This window comes from Myripristis murdjan, chromosome 21 (genome assembly GCF_902150065.1).
Source record: "Myripristis murdjan chromosome 21, fMyrMur1.1, whole genome shotgun sequence".
In the NCBI taxonomy this organism is placed as follows: domain Eukaryota; kingdom Metazoa; phylum Chordata; class Actinopteri; order Holocentriformes; family Holocentridae; genus Myripristis; species Myripristis murdjan.
In genome coordinates, this window is record NC_044000.1 from 17,560,222 (window position 1) to 17,575,878 (window position 15,657).

The 15,657-nt window shown below is 40.7% G+C and overlaps 1 protein-coding gene across 2 annotated transcripts; it reads left to right on the plus strand.

Moving 5' to 3' along the window:
• The first annotated feature begins 597 nt into the window (after window positions 1-597).
• sox21b (SRY-box transcription factor 21b) lies at window positions 598-5,442 on the plus strand. 2 transcript variants are annotated; one of them, XM_030081478.1, is made up of 3 exons: window positions 598-747; window positions 3,346-3,383; window positions 3,544-5,442. In XM_030081478.1, exon 3 carries the CDS (start codon window positions 3,561-3,563, stop codon window positions 4,302-4,304), a length of 744 nt encoding a protein of 247 aa, XP_029937338.1. In that variant the 5' UTR covers window positions 598-747; window positions 3,346-3,383; window positions 3,544-3,560; the 3' UTR covers window positions 4,305-5,442. The 2 variants fall into 2 exon arrangements, with proteins under 2 accessions (XP_029937338.1, XP_029937337.1); XM_030081477.1 differs by having other exon boundaries at window positions 599-747; window positions 3,264-3,383.
• Window positions 5,443-15,657: the final 10,215 nt, after the last annotated feature.

A 15,657-nucleotide genomic window follows, 5' to 3' on the forward strand; every position in this document is an offset into this window, starting at 1 on the left:
GGATGGGAAGCTCCACAAGGGGAGGAGGGCAGTGCTGTGATCAGACAAGCAGAAAGAACCACATCAGGTACACAATCAGGACCCCTCCCTCTCCTTTTCTTCAAACCTCCCAGATAATGAGCAAACTTTCATGTTGCAGTAAATACTCTCCACTCTGTAGGGTTTGAAGTGGCTGACAGAAGATGCTGTTGTTTACCCCACACTCACTTTTTTCCCTGTCAAAGAAAAGACATCTGATAGTGAGAGGTCAACTTGTGTTCTCTTGAAATCGGTGTCTTTTATGTACAAGATTTGATATTCCCTCCCAGTCCCAGTTGTGGAGAATGACAGTAAACATTGTAATTACCTTTGAAAGGAAAGAGGAGGTAAAGTACACAACCTACAATATTCTTTACAGATGAGGGCTTTTTAGGCGAACTGGGATTATCCAGGGATCCTCATCAACTGCCTCTTTGTAATTTGTTGTGCCTTCTCCTAGAGTTAGTGGAGTGTTGAGTAGAATAACCAGTTGGCGCTATCTTAAAGATTCTTGCACCTCCAGGGGCTTCCATTTCAGAGTGATGGCTTTAGCACTTTAGAGTGAACTGTGTGCGATCTCTCTGGGTAGGAAAATGTCCCCATGGGCTTGTTGTGCTGCTGTCTGCCTTCTATTTGCATGATATTTTTCTATTCAGTCTTATCATCAGTGTGCTGTGAGGTGGGAGTGCTGGCTCCGTCTCAGAGGCTGGACCCAGGCTTTATCGGCAGGTAATTCTCCCACTCTCACTAACTCATCTTGAATTATTTAAGTGTTATTTCTAGGACCTGGGGAGAGGTAAACAGATGAAAAGGGGAGAAAAAAACCACTGGTGTCATTGATGTTGATTTATCAGATCTTAATTTAATGACATGTGTTTTCTCAATCTGCAAAATATTCTGTTGTTTTCATTAAATAGATGCAATGAATTGCTGACATGCTGGTGATTTAAATAAAGCATGCATGGAGATGGTTACCTGTGCTCCCGCTAATAGTTGCTTAACTTGGCCTATATACTCATCACCTGGACACTTAAAATGCACGTCATAGCATCAGAGGTCATGCTTAACAGGACAGTGTGGAACAGTAATTCTCTGTAATGTCAGGCGAGCCTAAAACAAAGAATAGCAGGGAGAAATGGAAATTATGAAATCTCATGACAGGCCAGGGACGTGAAAAGCATGGCTGTGTGCGCTCAGTGGACTGAACAACTATACTATCAACTCCCGATAAGAACTTTCCTCTGTAACTTATTCATATAATTCATAGCAATTTTTCCCCGTTTGTGTCATGAGAGGCAGATGCTCCTGCAGAGTGAGTGGAGCGCTTCATTGCAGGAATGTTATCGAGGTGAATGACAAGCCGACAAAAGGGGCGCACAGTGTTGAGAGATGCGGCGACTCAGTTTAGGCAGCAGGTTGTCTCTCATCTGGTCCTTTTGGCACGGATCATCTCCACCTTGTCATCAGGTTTCCCGCTTGAGACAAAAGAGCGATCCTTCCAGTCATCTTTTCTTCTCTACAATAAGACAATATTAATCTGGCTCCTTTGCCATAATAACCGAAATTAAAAAAAAAAAAAAAAAAAAAAAAATCTCAGGCTGAAAACACAGCAATCAACAGAGCGCTGTCTCCTCTAAATTGCGCATCACCATTGGGATAGGTCAGCGTCATCACTGAACTTTTCCCCTCTCCACAATCTGTCAATACACGATTTATATGTTTCATTAGCAAAATTCATTAACACTCTTAATTTTAACGACCAAGAATAAATTTAATAATGATAATAATAATTATTATAATGGCGATGACAACAACGACAATAATAATAATAATAATAATAATAATAATAATAATAATAATAACAGTAATCCCAGGGAACTCATTTTAATCACTTTATATTATATACTGTGCAGAGGTATGGGCAACTAAATCGTGAAAAAAAGAAAGAACAAAAGTATAGTGTATTGAATTTGACATCCATTTATATCCCAATTTAAACGCTACAACTATAGGCTAATTCCTCACTGACAATATTGTTTGATACAGCCCTTTTCACCGTTTATTTTTTTCCCAATATATATATGTAATTATGTACAACGGGGAAGGTGCGGGAACAAACCACTTAAACATACAATTTACTCAACAAGTCCTTTAGATAACTGTAATTGCTTAGTTGAATATTCGACAACCTAATTTCAGTTGTCGATTCGCTGCCCTTGGGAAAGTCCTTTGAAGTGAAAGTGAAAAGGGGATTTCAGGAAAATAATTAATTTCTCCAAGCGCGATTAGAAACACTTCAGCCCTCCTCAACATTTAGGCGTATTTATGACAAATGCACAATATCAGAAAATTAAAGAAGACATTCTTTACCTTCCTGTCGTCTGCACTAGTTTGCAATGCCAGTGCCACCCATGGGGAAGGGAGGAGGCAGACAGAAGACACTGATGAAGATGAAAGATGTGTGGAGAAGGAGTGTGGAGTGGCGCTGACAGATCTAAGATGTTTTGATTGGCAATTAAGTAAATTAAAAATTGCTAAATATAGGGACGCGAAAGAGAGACAAAGAGAGAAAAGGATGATTAGTCATCTAATTATAAACGTTTTACGTAAGAGGGACCACGCGCTTTTCACGTCCAGCATATCTAATATACGGGCTCATATTGGTCTGTCTGTGTTAAATGCAAGTTTACACCCTGCTTTGACGATATGCACCTGTCGATTACACAAACTTTCACCAAAATTGTCATACTCAACCTGTTCCTCATAAACAGGCCCATGTGCTGCCATCCCCAGTTATTTGAGGTGCGACGGCAGTTAGAGACGTTAATGACTTCTGTTAGACAAAACCACTGTCTTTTTGTGCCATAGGCCTACTTAGTGATAATAACCAAGCTAATCATTATGAAAAAAAATATGATTCAGAGTGTGAAACTAATGAGTGTAGTCACTGAGACGACTGCTCAGAGTTAAACCACTCTAGTATCAGAGATGGAGATTTATTATATGGGATGCGGTTCCCCCTGGATCTCAGGGTGGGATTAAACGAGCGCTCGGTCGTCTGCGTGTCCAACCCCAATGCGCATGCGTCAGCGGCACTTTCACTACCTGCCACACAATCCTGTATTTCACATGGGGCAACCGGGAGTTGTCATCCACTTGCGTAAATGCTGTTGCTGAGTGGTGGTTAACAGTCTCAGGCGACAGGAGAAAAACAAGACCGCCTTTTTCTCTGCTCTTTGCTAAAGGCATATCACTGATGGATGCCATCATGAATCAGAAAACATAAGTTCTGCTCTCATAAGGACGCTGCCACTTGTATTTTTCCAGAAGATAATCAACGGTGGGATGAAGAATTGAAGTCTTAAGTAAGTAGCCTGATCCTTAAATCAAATTGTTGTGAATCTTTCATGATTGTGGTGTCACTGAGCTGAATAGTTAAACTTTATGTAAGAGTGTTGAATGCATTTCTACACTGATCCTGCAAGTTATTTATACCTCATTGGCTGTGCTATACATTTTTTTCAGCAAAACTTTGTGCCAACATGTCTAAACCAATGGATCACGTTAAACGTCCAATGAATGCTTTCATGGTTTGGTCCAGAGCCCAGCGAAGAAAAATGGCTCAGGAGAACCCGAAAATGCACAATTCCGAGATCAGCAAGAGATTGGGAGCGGAGTGGAAACTTCTCACCGAGTCAGAGAAAAGGCCATTCATCGACGAGGCTAAACGGCTGAGAGCAATGCACATGAAGGAACACCCAGACTATAAATACAGACCGAGGCGGAAGCCTAAGACTCTGATGAAAAAAGACAAGTTTTCTTTCCCTGTGCCCTACAATCTTGGGGAACACGACGCACTCAAAGTTAACGGGCTTTCCAGTGGAGCACTTTCCGAGTCCCTAATTGGGAACCCTGATAAGGCTGCAGCGGCTGCAGCGGCCGCAGCGGCGAGGGTATTCTTCAACCCGTCCATGTCCACGAACCCCTATTCATTTTTCGACCTGGGATCCAAGATGACAGAGCTTTCTCCACCTTCGTTTCCGTACGCGTCTCCACTGGGGTACCCAGGAGGCGCGACGGCTTTCTCCGGGACTGGCAGTGTCGGTGGTGGGACGCACACCCACACTCACTCACATCCCTCCCCGGGAAACCCAGGCTACATGATCCCTTGTAACTGTACGGCCTGGCCCTCAGCAGGACTTCAGCCACCCTTAGCCTACATCCTGCTCCCTGGGATGGGAAAGCCTCAACTTGAACCATACCCTGCATATGCTGCGGCATTATGATAGGCCCATTTTGGACTCCAGAGAAATTGAAATGTGAAAACAAACAAACAGAAAAAAAATATCCATGCAAGAGTTTTATTATGCATGCACAAACTTGTACATGTGATGAAGTGCTCGTCGTCTCAGATATCACATGTGTATGTATATTGATTAATGCCTTTATCTAAGGTAATGCTTATTTAGAGAACTCTCTAATCTATTATTATCCAGCCATCACCTCTCAGAACACTGAGGAAACGAACTGAAGGATGGCAGAAATGCACAAATTTGAGAGGAAAGGGTAGCCTATCAGACCATTTTGCCCTTGTCAATGTGAATACTCAGTTGCAAGGTACCCTATTTGATTTCTATCTTTTGCAAGTTGCACCTGCTCGACTAACCTGTTGGAATCAAGGGTAGCCTAGATAATAGTGTTCAGCAGTGAATAAATACAGCCATATCAGTCACAGGATCATAACCATGCATTTTCTCTCAGATAAGTTGTTGTAGGCTAATGGATCACTGGTTATAATTCATGGGTTGATCAAGGAGGATGTCATAGCCCATTACCCTCTTGAATGACTGTAAATGTGTACAGATAAATGACTCTAGTTAATTTGCCATTATAGGCTAGTGTTTGAGATAGGGCCTGGAACTTACGTATTTCTCTAGAAATCCGGTGTATATTTTGAGTTTTTAAACCGTTTTATAGATGTCTGTAATATTTATTGTTTAGTGGAATCATTATGGTGACCCGGACAATTTTAAGAGATGACAAACCTAGTTCTGTAATATTTGCACACAAAACGTATAGGCTGTAATTTATTTGAAGGTGATATTCAATTTCAGTGCATTGCAACTCTCGGTTTTGATTCACGAGTCGGTCCCCTCCACCCACCCACCCATCCCTCAAACAATAGCAAAGTTCCTACAGATACAGGTGGCCGAAGTTTATTATAGGAGTTTATTATAGGAGGCTTTCTTGACACCCCAACCCCCTTCCCCCCGTATCATGTGCAAGAGAAAAAGCGTTTTTAACTAACTCTTATGGAATTTGTATGTTTTGTGTTTTCTTTAACCACCGTTATGTACTTCAGACTATTGCTACTCTGTTCACTTGTTGAGCAAAAGGACTACAATAAAGCGAATGCGGATTAAACGGAAGGGAATCGCGCTGTAGTTCTTGATGAGATGAACAAGATTGTTATCTTTTCTTTTCCTGGTCGTGGTCAGTCCAGGTGAAGTGTAAGGTATCCTCCAAAGGCCGCTTTTGTCTGCGCTTTGAATGGCATTACCGGGGAAATCTAAATCAACCCATTGTAATCAAGAGCCAAAACCTTATTTATCACAATTTTAATCGTGAATAGGAAGGAAGATAAAACTGAGTGGGTCTCTTTCGAGCTTTCTTTTCCCATGAAAAAGAGCTGCTTTTAGGCTGCAGAACAAGCATGTCTTTGAGGCTTTAAAACATAACCTGAGCTGAGGAACCGTTTCCAAGTCCTGAGGAAAACAAATTACATTTAATATAAATTAAATTGGACACCCTCTTAAAGGCTTTAAAGAACATGCTGATCACCTGTCCTGGGGCGTGCGCGCCCGTGTGTGCGCGCGCGCGATGTGCGTTACGATGCACAGAATTTCCATTCATATTATAACGTGTAATAATGCATAGGATATGTTATTTAAGGAAACTGCCCCTCCTAGATTACATTAAGAGATTAATTCATAAGGATCAGAGCGATTATGCAAAACTAATTTGGACAGTCCAGGGATAATTATCTCCGTCACGGTTAATTAAACCCTTTCACTACTATGGATTCTCTATTGTAACACCCCGATCACTTCTCTCCACGGAACTCTCTGCTTTGCCCCGAAAATAACGCGCAAGTGACCTTGTGTTTTGTGCAGTGTGGAGGAAAAGGAAACATAACATTTACCTTGTCACAACTTGCCACGTTTGCACATGTGCGACACAGTCAAAGCTAAATTTCGTTTCGAAATATCTGACAGCAGAATGGTTTGGTTCTCTTTGGCTCTCAGGCCCACAGCGTTTGATTTTTCCTCCTTTTTTCTTTTATTTTTTAATTTATTTATTTATTTTGCTTTCTTCTTCTTTTTTTTATTTAGGGGTGCGTCATGAACTGAAAATGCACATTCACACGTGAAGGATTTTTAATTTAAAAAAAAAAAAAAGTCTAAATGTCCTGAGATTGATTTTTTTTTCCTTTTCTTTTTTTTATGATTTCAAGGTATCATGAAAGAGCAGCCAGTGCTTGTCTGATCGAAACACATGAAAGGTCGTCAAGTTGGTAAAAGAACTTGCATTACCAGTTCACTGGCCATTTCCCTCTCTTTCTTCGGCCTTTTATTATATTTTTACTTCAGGAAAAAGGGAAGAAAGCTGAAAGAACTTTTCTTCCTACTCTGGGAGCGTTTAGACGGTCGAGGAGGTTTTGTCTGGGAACAAAACGTGGGTTGGGAGGTTTTGTGAGAGTGTTGTTTGTTGAAGTGGAGCTCAGCAAAAGCGGCTGCTTTCCCTCATTGTGATGAAAGCAATCAGTGGTATTTGGAAAACTGTTAGCATTGTGCACTTCTTCTGTGTCCATTGTGGAGGATTTCTTTTCACAAGGTTTTTTTTCAGCCGATCCAGCTGGCCGGAGTGAATAGCACTGCAATGTGTACACGCTTTGTCCCTCCAAGCCCTTCAAGTAGCCCACATTGAATAGAGTGAGTTGACACTGCATGACAGTGAAACAACATAATAAAAAATACATGAGCGCATGAATAGAAGCAGGCGCATAAATAAATAAAATGGGTGGCCAAAACTGGATAAACTGAATGACAAAACGGTGAAAGGGGAACAAAAAGATATTTAACACGCTAGATTAGCATTAGAATGCAATCTACAAGCCAGAACAATTGATGAATAGGTTTACCGGCCAAGAAAGAAATGGACTAAATGCCTTTTGAATAGATAGCCTGTGTTTTTTTTCTATCTAAGGAGGGGAGTGAATGAAAAAGGTGGAGATGCAACTATGCAAATAACTGGGAGAAAACTTTTTCTCATAAAATGTTCCGTTAGTCTCAGATCGTCAGATAACCAAAAGCGAGAGAACCTGCCTCACAAAAAAATATTACCTAAGCTATTTTTTTTTTAAATAATAGGTGAACTATATTAAAAAATATATATTCTGTGTGACCAAGCGTAGAGTTAAAACCTACAAAAAGCATCCCTTTGGGTCCCATCAGGTGCTGTTTGGCTCTTGTGGTCTTCAGTGCTCTTAAGTGGTCTCATAGGCCCAACGGAAGTTTCATTATAATGGTCATTATATTGGGGAATGATATTTTGACATCACTTTGACATTTTGGCTTTGACATTGCTGCTCCAAGTAGACTCTCAACACATAATTATCTAATGAGAATAAGCGTTATGTGGCTGAATGAATGAACATGAATGGGCGCATGGTGATCAGGTGAAGCAAAACGATATAAGTACTAAAAAAAAAAAAAAAAAAAATCTTAATGGATCAGCTCAAGTAAATTAACAATAAATATAGGATACTAGAGGAAAAATCAGTACTTCATTTATTAAAATAAAATAAAATAAAATAGACATTAACTGGATATAGTAGTTATATCAATGTTTCACTTATAAAGCATCTCATAGGTGGAGTGGTGTATTATTTTGGGACTGTGATTGTCAGGGTGAATTATATGTGCATGCAGTCTGTTTAGTGGGATCTTTTACATGTAACGGCGTAAAAGGAGTGTTTGTCAGGCAGTTCCGCCCCGTCAGAGATAAGTCTGGTGCAAAAGGAGTTTGTTTATTAATTTTTGCTGGCAGACTTGGCTTTAAATTGTCATGTAGTCTATTTAATTCAGAACAAACAGTCTGTACACTTCCAAACTGATAACAATTTGAATTAAAGCTTTATTTATTTTGATAATGTAATACAAAATACAGAGAAGCCTTCAACATATGTATTAACGTATTTTAAATTGATTTGAATGCTACAAACACTTAATTTTCCCACACTCTTCAGAGAATCAGAAGGCTACTGCAGTGGTGTAGTGGCGAAGATAAAAACAAACAAAACACAATAGAAATTTAGCTTATATTTTAATTAATGTGACATATACATATACACTCAATCTGAGCGATGAAAATCAACCAACAATACATGCATTGCAGTGGTGTTGCACTTTAGCTGTGAAAACAGTCTCATATTGACAGATGATACAAAGGTTCCTCCATAAGATTTAGAGCCATGGCTGCATCATGTTTTCTTAAAGCCCCCTCCTGATGCCCTGATATCATTATGTCTTAGTGTTAAACCCTTTATGTGCCTGTAAGACATTTGTAGAAGTGAGATTAGGCAAATTAACATACATATGTAGCACCGGTTCAACCATGTTGACCTCAGAGGGATATACAATGGTTTTTTCATCCCTAATTCGCCTAGGGCTGCCCCACAAGGATGTGGATTATCACCCAGCTTCAATGGCTTGAGATGGATCACATTTAGCATTTTTTTCTGACATGAATAATATATCAATATCATTTCTTTGAGGGTATTTCCTTCATTTGTTTGCAAGAGTCCGCTTCTTGGGTGCTCACCTGGTTGTCATAGTATGTATGAGCGCTGTGCTATGCTGAGAGATATAGAGCCAGGCCTGGCTTCTCTGTTAGCAACCTCAAAGAGTCTGATCACTGACTTCTCCATCTCATTTTAGGCAAATCAAAGTGTGAAAAAGTCTCTCCTGAAGCAATATCTCCATCATCAGGTTGGGTCAAGAATGTTTATGAAGGCTATGTGCCATATTACCTGTAATCTCCAGAGTAGGACCTGATGTATTTCTTACTTCTCTATGCTCCCAGGAGGGAAAAAATGCCAAAATTATCTTGCATTGCACCTTTTCCGCAACACCTTAACGTGGCAAATCAAAGCCTCAAAACCATACATGTCGCTGTGCCCAAGGTCACCAAGAGAAATGAGAAATCACTATACTGTACAGTCCATCCCCATAAACATGCCACACAGCCTCTGAAGTCTGACTCTGCTTTTAAGATGGGCCAAGTTTGTCTAATAGTACATAATGCAATAAGTAGATGGACCCCTGTTGGAGTTCAGAGAGGGGATGCTTGAATTAGGTTGGGGGCCGAGCGGGGGGTCGGGTGTAGCTAAGGCTGGGGGCATCACTACTTACACAGGTGAGCCGGTGTGTGTAGTCAACAGTGCCCATCCATCCACTGTCTCCCAGACTGTCAGTATCCAAGAATGACACTGTAGCAACAATCTCACAGCTCTACCATTACATATCATAGCATGTTAATGTACGTTTTAAGGCATTTATCATATTTGTAAACTGTGCCTTCAATTTTTTTTTTTGCACTATTACCGTTGCACTTCTTCATTTATGAGTGGTGAAATCCTGAAGTGGACCTCGTTACTTCCATGTGTGAAAACACACTGAGGGCGTTGTTTGGCGTGAGAATACACAGTTTTGGACATGCTAAAGGTAGGACGGATTTCACTTTATTCATCAAGTTGTTCATCAAAAATCTGAAGTGAGGAAGCTGCACAATTAATACATTTAAAAGAGAAAGAAAATAAAACATGAATTTCGTTTGGAGTTGACTGAGATGTCAATGTGCAGTCTCAACAAATTAGTTAAAACAGTGTCAGCATTTGGTATAAAGACCTACTTGTGTGCTGTCCCCATGTTGTCAGTTTTACAGAGGGAGATGTGCAAAGTGAGAGATAGACTGCCCTGCTCTCAGCAGGCTGTCTGACTCTAAAGCTCCCACTGCTGTCTAAAACAACTTACTGCACTAATGAGACTGTGCATGTTAAAGTATTAGAAGAACAAACACAATTTTGCAAGTCAAGATCACACATGGCAGAATGACTGGTGTCAGAATATACAGTTTGAAATATAAATACTATCTTCAAGTGCAAATGTAATATAAACTTGCAGTAAGCTCAAAAGGGGAAACATATGTATAATGTTTGGGGTGACAAGCAACAATTTAAACATTTGACAAGATTAGATTTTCTCAACAGAAGATATAGCTGCTAGGTAGTCACTTAAATTATTAAGTTAATAATCCAAAAATATGAGGCACAGGATTATTTTATGAATCCATCAATAAATTAGAATAATGTCAGTGTGCTGCTTTAAAAAAAAAAAAAAAAAAAAAAAAATGTTCCGTAAACTGACATGACATTTTTTGTTCCATTTCCAAATGACCGCTGGCAGAGATTGCTGGCTCTCGTATTAAATTCTCAGGTTTTGAAGGAAAAATATATCTATCATAAGTAGAAATAATGAAGTTGAAGAGCTGATGCCCTGAGGAGCAGTCACAAAGAATTATATCTTTCTATAACACAGGACACAGGCAAAAGATAAGTACCTGTCACTTGGCATACTCTCTGCTACATGTGCCTATCAATAAAAGAGATTATTTTGCCTAGTTATTACAACGAAGATCTGGGGGGCTCAAAGATTGCACCTTTAATGAGAAGGAATGATTTCTTCCTGCACACTCACAACTACACTTGAAGTGAGTGAGATGTAATGCTATCAATTCTCTCTCTCTCTCTCTCTCTCTCTCTCAATTTTCCAAGAACTTATTAAAATGAGATATTGCCAACATTAATTCACTGGCATTATTTATTACATTTTAACAGGATTACGGTGTGCATAGCTTGATTTGGGATTCACACCCTGCATTGTGATATCATGGTTTTGCACTCAAATTCTGCAGACTTGTTGTAATTAACAACAGTGGCAAAATAGATCACTGCCAAACGATATGTTGTTCCATAACTAATCTCTATGTAGTGAAATGTTGGGATCCCGAAGAATGCTTTCAGTGGATGGAAACTTAAGGTTTTGGCTCTATCAGTGGATAGGGGCATGTCACCTTGGTTTTCATCACCTCTATCCAGGAGAGATGCAGTCAGAAACTCCAGTCCAAATAGGAAAAGGCAAATTAAATACATGATTATATTTTGAATCTTTAAGTGCCAGGTTTAGTGTCATAAATGTTAGATGCTTGTCTCATAGAGTTGACACTGATCTCATGTCTCTAGCTCTCAGAAATATTTTTTTTTTCGCCCAGTTTTGCAGCCATGGTGTAATGCAGTGTAACAACCATATAGATGCAGTAATAATGACTTTGTACAGAGAATCCAGCTGTACTGTACCTTGATGACAGCAAAGCAATAATTCCTAGGGGAACCTTATCATATTCAGCAGAAAATCCAACACTTGCAAAACACTTCTTTAATCTCGAAACATGCTTGGTTCGTGAAACATGTGCCATTTGTTATACTGATTAAGGAGCATGACTTCATACCTTAATTGGGAAGTAATGTCAAGGTCTTCAGAACAAATCTATTATGAATGGTCCTTCCAGACATCACATACAGGGGTCTTTCAGACATGCCATACTCTGTAGCCACATAATCACGCTGTGCCTACACAGTCATATTGTGTTGTGGTAATTTTCCATGTCCTTTGTCATCACAAAAGGGTTACATTGAAAAGTAATGACTCTTGAACATAGTGTTTGTGCTGGCTTTGTTTGCAAGTATGTGGGAAGAAAGAGATAGATATGTAAAAGAATGGGAAACACTGAAAGCAATCAAAAGTCTGGCCTTCACTGTTATTGTGTTGCTAACAAAAATGTTACAAGGCTAGGAATGATACGCTGAAGTACCTGCGGACATTCCTCTCTCTCTCTTTTGAGTCAGTGAGAGGCCCTCCATTTGAATACTTTTCCTTTTGTATTACATCTTATTCAGGCTGCTTTTCTGCCCTGCATATAGCAGTCCATAAGTTACCATTAGCAGCACAAAAGTCGGTGTATGGGACGTATAGAGAACAGAAGCCTGCTGCATCTACAGCACAGCCCCATATGACAGTGCCAAGGAAATATCTCAAACTGCCTGCACATTAATTCAAGCACATTGAGGCTGTTTGTCATTATATGAAATGGGTCAAGTGGAACACTGTCCTTTGAATTACCTTTTAAAATGGACTGAAAACTGGAAATTGCACCATGTTTTTTTTTTTTTTTCATCGAGATGGCATACTCTCCTACGTGACACAAATGAACTTGAATGTCTTAAAGCACATCTCGACACTTTGATATTAGGGCAGACAGGTGTAAAAATATACATGCTTGACACAGAGCAATAATGAGAGATAGATTTATGTATGTAGGGCACTAAAGAAATGCCGAGCCGATGCCTGGTGCTGTCAGGTTCATTTTCCTGTTGCGTCATTCACCATGCCAGGGCACAGTGGAGCCAAATATGGCAGAATCGTCTTTTTCTCAAACCACACACATCATGATGTCTTGTCAGGCAAACAGATATCTTGAGTATCATGAATTGTTGGATGTTTGTATGTGAGAAGCAAGTAAACAAGCTGAAATATTTTCTCCCTAATTTGATGCACAATGCATCCTGACGGCTAATTCAGTTCTTGCAGATTCAGGATTCAGTGTCAGATGTCAGGTCTTTTTAACTCAAATAAATAAGTTTGTTCAGTAGCTGACTGCTCATAATTCTGGCAACACAACCCCTCAACATAGAGAATCATTAACGTCTATTTGTCCTATAACATTTTCACCTCACTTTGACCCGATCTAACCTATTCCCTGTTCAGACAATGTGCTCAAAGGTGGTAAAAGGGACCAGGAGTGAATGGAGTGTGTGTAACATTGCAGCCAGCAGCGATTACAGAGGTAACATGAACACTTGGAAGAGATACTGAGACAGGGCTTTTTGTGTCTTTTAAATTGCTGGACAGCTCCAGGGCTGACATTTAAAACATAACATCACCAAACAAAAAACACATTAAAAGAGAAAAGCTGAGCAGGGGGCTTTAAGCAAAACCTGAAATTCAAGTTTTGGCGAAGGCAACTGACCCAAATTTCCTGCCCCTTCTTCTCCTTAACGTGCTTCTGCAAGCCTGGGCCCCGGGGTGACGTATCCCTTACACAGGGATTGCCAGTGCATTTACATAGCATGGTTAATGAGAGATCAACACCAGGAAAGCGCCTTGAATATAAAGCTTTCTTGTAAAAATAATGAGCGAGCGATTGATCCATACTCAAACAAGCCGGTTTGCTGAGTTAATACCAAAGGCAGATTATAGCCAGTGCCAAAAGTGCCCTGGCGTGCGACGCCTTTTGCTTAGAGGGTCCCCAAACTTGTCATCACATTAGCACATGGTCAAGGAGTACATCCTACCACTCTCATAATCTGCTTTCCTGCACAATTAGCCTTCTATAATAAGGCAGCTGCCTGACAGCCGGCAGGGAGAAAAGGGGAAAATCACTGAGTTTCACAGGGGATGGATGGATCGTTTACTGCCACTGAAATATAGACTCTGAGGTTATTCTCTCTCCAACTCATCACCTACTTCTGGTCCTCATATTAGGTCTGAATGTGACAACATGACATAACAACACGGAGACTTGCTCTTCTTTATTGTGCCAAACATCTACTGCACTTTGATGAAGCCAGACAAAGAGGGATAAGGGAGGGGGGAGAGCAAGAGAGAGAGACGGAGAGCAAGAGAGAGAGAGAGAGCGAGCGAGAGAGAGAGTGAGAGAGAGAGAGAGAGAGAGAGAGAGAGAGAGAGAGAGAGAGAGAGAGAGAGATAGGAGAAAGAGAGAGACATAGAGAGATAGGTGAAAGAGAGATAGGGGAGAAAGAGCACTCATGGCCAGGGAAGATGTGTTTTAGCTTAGAAAAATCAGATGTTGGAGAGGGTAGAATGGCAGGGGATGGCAAGTTTTCTGAATAAAATAATAGATAATTTCATCCCGACAAAGGCGAGGAAACTATGGGCAAGAGAAGAAAATAGCAGGAAGGGATGGAGAAGGGAAGGGGTTTGAAAAGAATAAGAAGAATTCAGTGCTGCTTCTTGCAAGGGAAAAGAAAAAAAAAACATTGATGACACCCGGTTCCATTCTTCCGCTCTCCCCTTTCTCTGCTCCTCGCCTCGCAGCACGGCGGGCTAAGCTGGGAGCTGTAATGTCATTAAATTGCAAATGCTTTTTTTTCATTTCCGACACACACTGTTTACTTATCTGGCAAAAACATATGTTGGAAGGAATCCGTTAAATTCTGCCCATTGCCTTGGGTGAAAGTGCAATAGAAACGGGCCCACTGAGCTCCTTCTGTCGTCTCCTTTTAGCACTTTGCCTTATCTACAAGGCTGCTTAGCAGCAAACTGGCGAGTTCAATGAAAAATGAAGATACAGTGCAAGATTAGGGAAGAACAGTGAGGGGAGAAATGCTTGGAGAGAGGGTCATCCCATTGCAAATGATTTCACTCCTCTCCATCTGCATAAATGACTATTTTTAAGGCATCTCCAGCGTCTGTATATTTTTCTCACTCTGCCACACATTTAATTTCACGCCCCGTGTTCTGAATATGCTTAAATGCATATCTCTGATGCACCTTTAAGCCAGAGGAAAGAGGATGGGGGGGAGTGGGGAGGGTACGAAAGCAAAATTAAAGATAAAATGGTGTGATTTGCACTACAAGTCTATTACTTTATGGCATTTACATATAGTTTACCTCTGCAATTCCAAGATTTTTTCTACCACCTTCCTATCAGTATTTGGGCTTGTATAAATATGTATAAATCTTTGTTGAGAAAAAATAGAATTCCTAGCTGCACTGGAAAGTTTGAAGGGTGCACTTTCTTCCTTCAACTTCTCCTCTTGCTCCCATGAGACTGTCAGCATATCTGCTGGGGGTTTTCTTTCCCAGCTTGCCCCGCAAAGGTGCAGGCTTCAACTCTTTGTGCCCCATGATCCCCCACCCCACACACACACACACACACACACACACACACACACACACACACACTCACTCCCTCCCCGCAGTGGAACAAGTAGGGAGAGGTGGCCCGGGTCAGCGCTCGGCTACAGCTTTACAGGAAGGGATTGACAGAGATTGGTAGTAGTGTGATGAGGTATCCTTGTCAAACCAGCAAGTGAACAGCCCTGCTGCACTAGTGCTACATCATTACATCGCCTTCAAGTTTGTCATGAATGTAGCCACAGACAAGATTGTTATAGTGCTGTAAAAGACGCAGGCCAATGCACTTACAGGTCTTTCAAAATAGTGCCGACATGTCTGCTATTGCCATACTATCAGGCAAATGTGTTGTTCTACAGTAGCGAGGAAGTTTGTGTTGAGAGTGGAAAGCCCGCCCCTAACAGCAGAGAAGAAGAAGGCCTTGGATTGGCCTGGGAATGAAAGGGAGAGAGAGGCTATTCAGAGCACGATTCCTTTCCCTCATTGTCTGCCCGCTTAGATTTGAATACGCTCACTCAGAGCA